Genomic DNA, 1737 nt, shown 5'->3' with positions numbered 1-1737 from the left:
GAGAGAAATTGTTGTAATATGTAGAGAAAGAAATTTAAAAAAGAGATCAATTACTAGTGCCCCGTGGGGTGGATCTGGTGGATGAAGTCGTTTGCGGCAGCGCCTTCGCGAAGTCCGGGGCTGGGACTCCTGCAAATTGTGATGATCTGGATGAGCCTCACTGAGATTTGCATGGGAGAAGTTGGTTTCTTAGCAGATGTCTTCAGTGGAGCTCTTGGATATCCGGCTGGTTGGACTGGTGGGGAAGGGGTGTGCGTGTCTGTGGGGGTGTGCATGCCTCTGTGCGTGCGTGCATGTCTGGGTGTAAATCCTCTTTTTTTTTTTAAATGAAAAAAGGAGGGGAAAAAAAAAAAAAAGAAAGAAAGAACCAGCTGAAAGTTTCTAGAAAGTTAGTTCGAATGCGTCCCGACCGTCACTGCGAGGAAGCGGGGCTTTGAGAAGAAGACAGAATGGCAAGAAGGAGCAAATCGAGAAAATAATAATTTAAAAAAAAAAAAAAACTTCACACTTTTTTCCTTTTTTTTTTTTTTTTTGATTTTTCAATTTTAGTAGCTTCGACCCAGGGAGTGAAATCCGGGCAGGTTGTTATAGCTACCCAAATCCACAGGGGTCCCCCCTGTCTATTTAAACCCCCTAAATCTTCCTTCCCCTTTTTAAAACTACATTTTATCCCTTGGCTTGTGGGCCAAGGTGCCCCCTAATGAGTATTAAAACACTATCTCCTTGCAATTAGCTCATTCCTGACTTCGCGCTCCTGATTGACAGAACAAGCCAAAGCATCAGAATTCTCCCTTTGGCAATAAGTGCTGTCTTCAACAGTTTTTTTTTTTTTTTTTTTTTTTTTTTAATATTTGCCTTCAGTGTCTTGGCTGAGAGAAGAGTTTTTTACCTCTCTGAGATTTTTTTTTTCCTTGAGAGTAGTAGAGGAAGCAAGAGAGGATTTACCTGGTCGGGCTGAGTTCACTTCATTTGACTTTTTTTTTTTAAATTATTGTTATTATTATTATTATTATTAAAATAATCATCCTGCCTCAGAAGAAAGGAAGGTTTTTAGCAACTCTGGTTTAAAAAAAAAAAAAAAAAGAAATTTTTGAAAGACAACTTTTCATCAATGGCCTCTTTTGGATATTTCCTGTTTCTTTGTGGGTTGAGTCAGGCTCTGTCAAGTTACCCAATCTGGTGGTAAGTTTTATTCTTCTTCTTTTTTTTTTTTTTTTCTCTCATTTTCATTTATTTTTCCCCTCCTCTGTTTTCTCTGCAACTCCTGCGCTTAAGATGACTTGAAATTCTCCTTTCGTTGCCACTCAGCTAAAGAGGTGGGATTGTTCCAGCGCCAGCAAGTTCTTAGAACCTGCATTTCACCTCTTTTATTTATGCATTCACTTTGTTTATTTTGACTGGGTTATACCTGATCTCTCCTTCTCCTACTGTAAAAGAGAGAGAGCGAGCGAGAGCGATCGGAAAGTTACTGGAAAGTTACTTTTTTTTTTTTTTTTAAGTGCTTTGATCCTCTCCTGTGAAGAACAAAAGGCGCTGCCTGAATTAAAGAGATAATGATACAAGTTGACATGAGCATTTCAAGGTGATTTCGAGCTAGTCAGGTGGAAGGAAGGGGGGGAAAGGATGAAAACATGTTGGTTTTTTTTTTCCCCTTCGCTTTAAGGAATATTTAGGGGGAAAGGAAAAAAAAAAGAGGGGGGGGGGGATAAAAGGAAAAAGGAGAAAGGAGGGGGGAGG

General features: G+C 39.7%; 1 protein-coding gene across 1 annotated transcript in view; it reads left to right on the top strand.

Moving 5' to 3' along the window:
• The first annotated feature begins 1111 nt into the window (after positions 1-1111).
• The window catches only part of WNT3A (Wnt family member 3A), an 89319-nt gene continuing 88693 nt past the window's right edge, over positions 1112-1737 (top strand). Inside the window, 1 exon segment of the mRNA XM_009275957.2 lies at positions 1112-1182. Coding sequence (XP_009274232.1) covers positions 1112-1182 — 71 coding nt within the window.

The sequence above is a fragment of the Aptenodytes forsteri genome, unplaced genomic scaffold (genome assembly GCF_000699145.1).
Source record: "Aptenodytes forsteri isolate BGI_AS27 unplaced genomic scaffold, ASM69914v1 Scaffold80, whole genome shotgun sequence".
Classification (NCBI taxonomy): domain Eukaryota; kingdom Metazoa; phylum Chordata; class Aves; order Sphenisciformes; family Spheniscidae; genus Aptenodytes; species Aptenodytes forsteri.
This window is presented reverse-complemented; position numbering and strand designations above follow the sequence as displayed.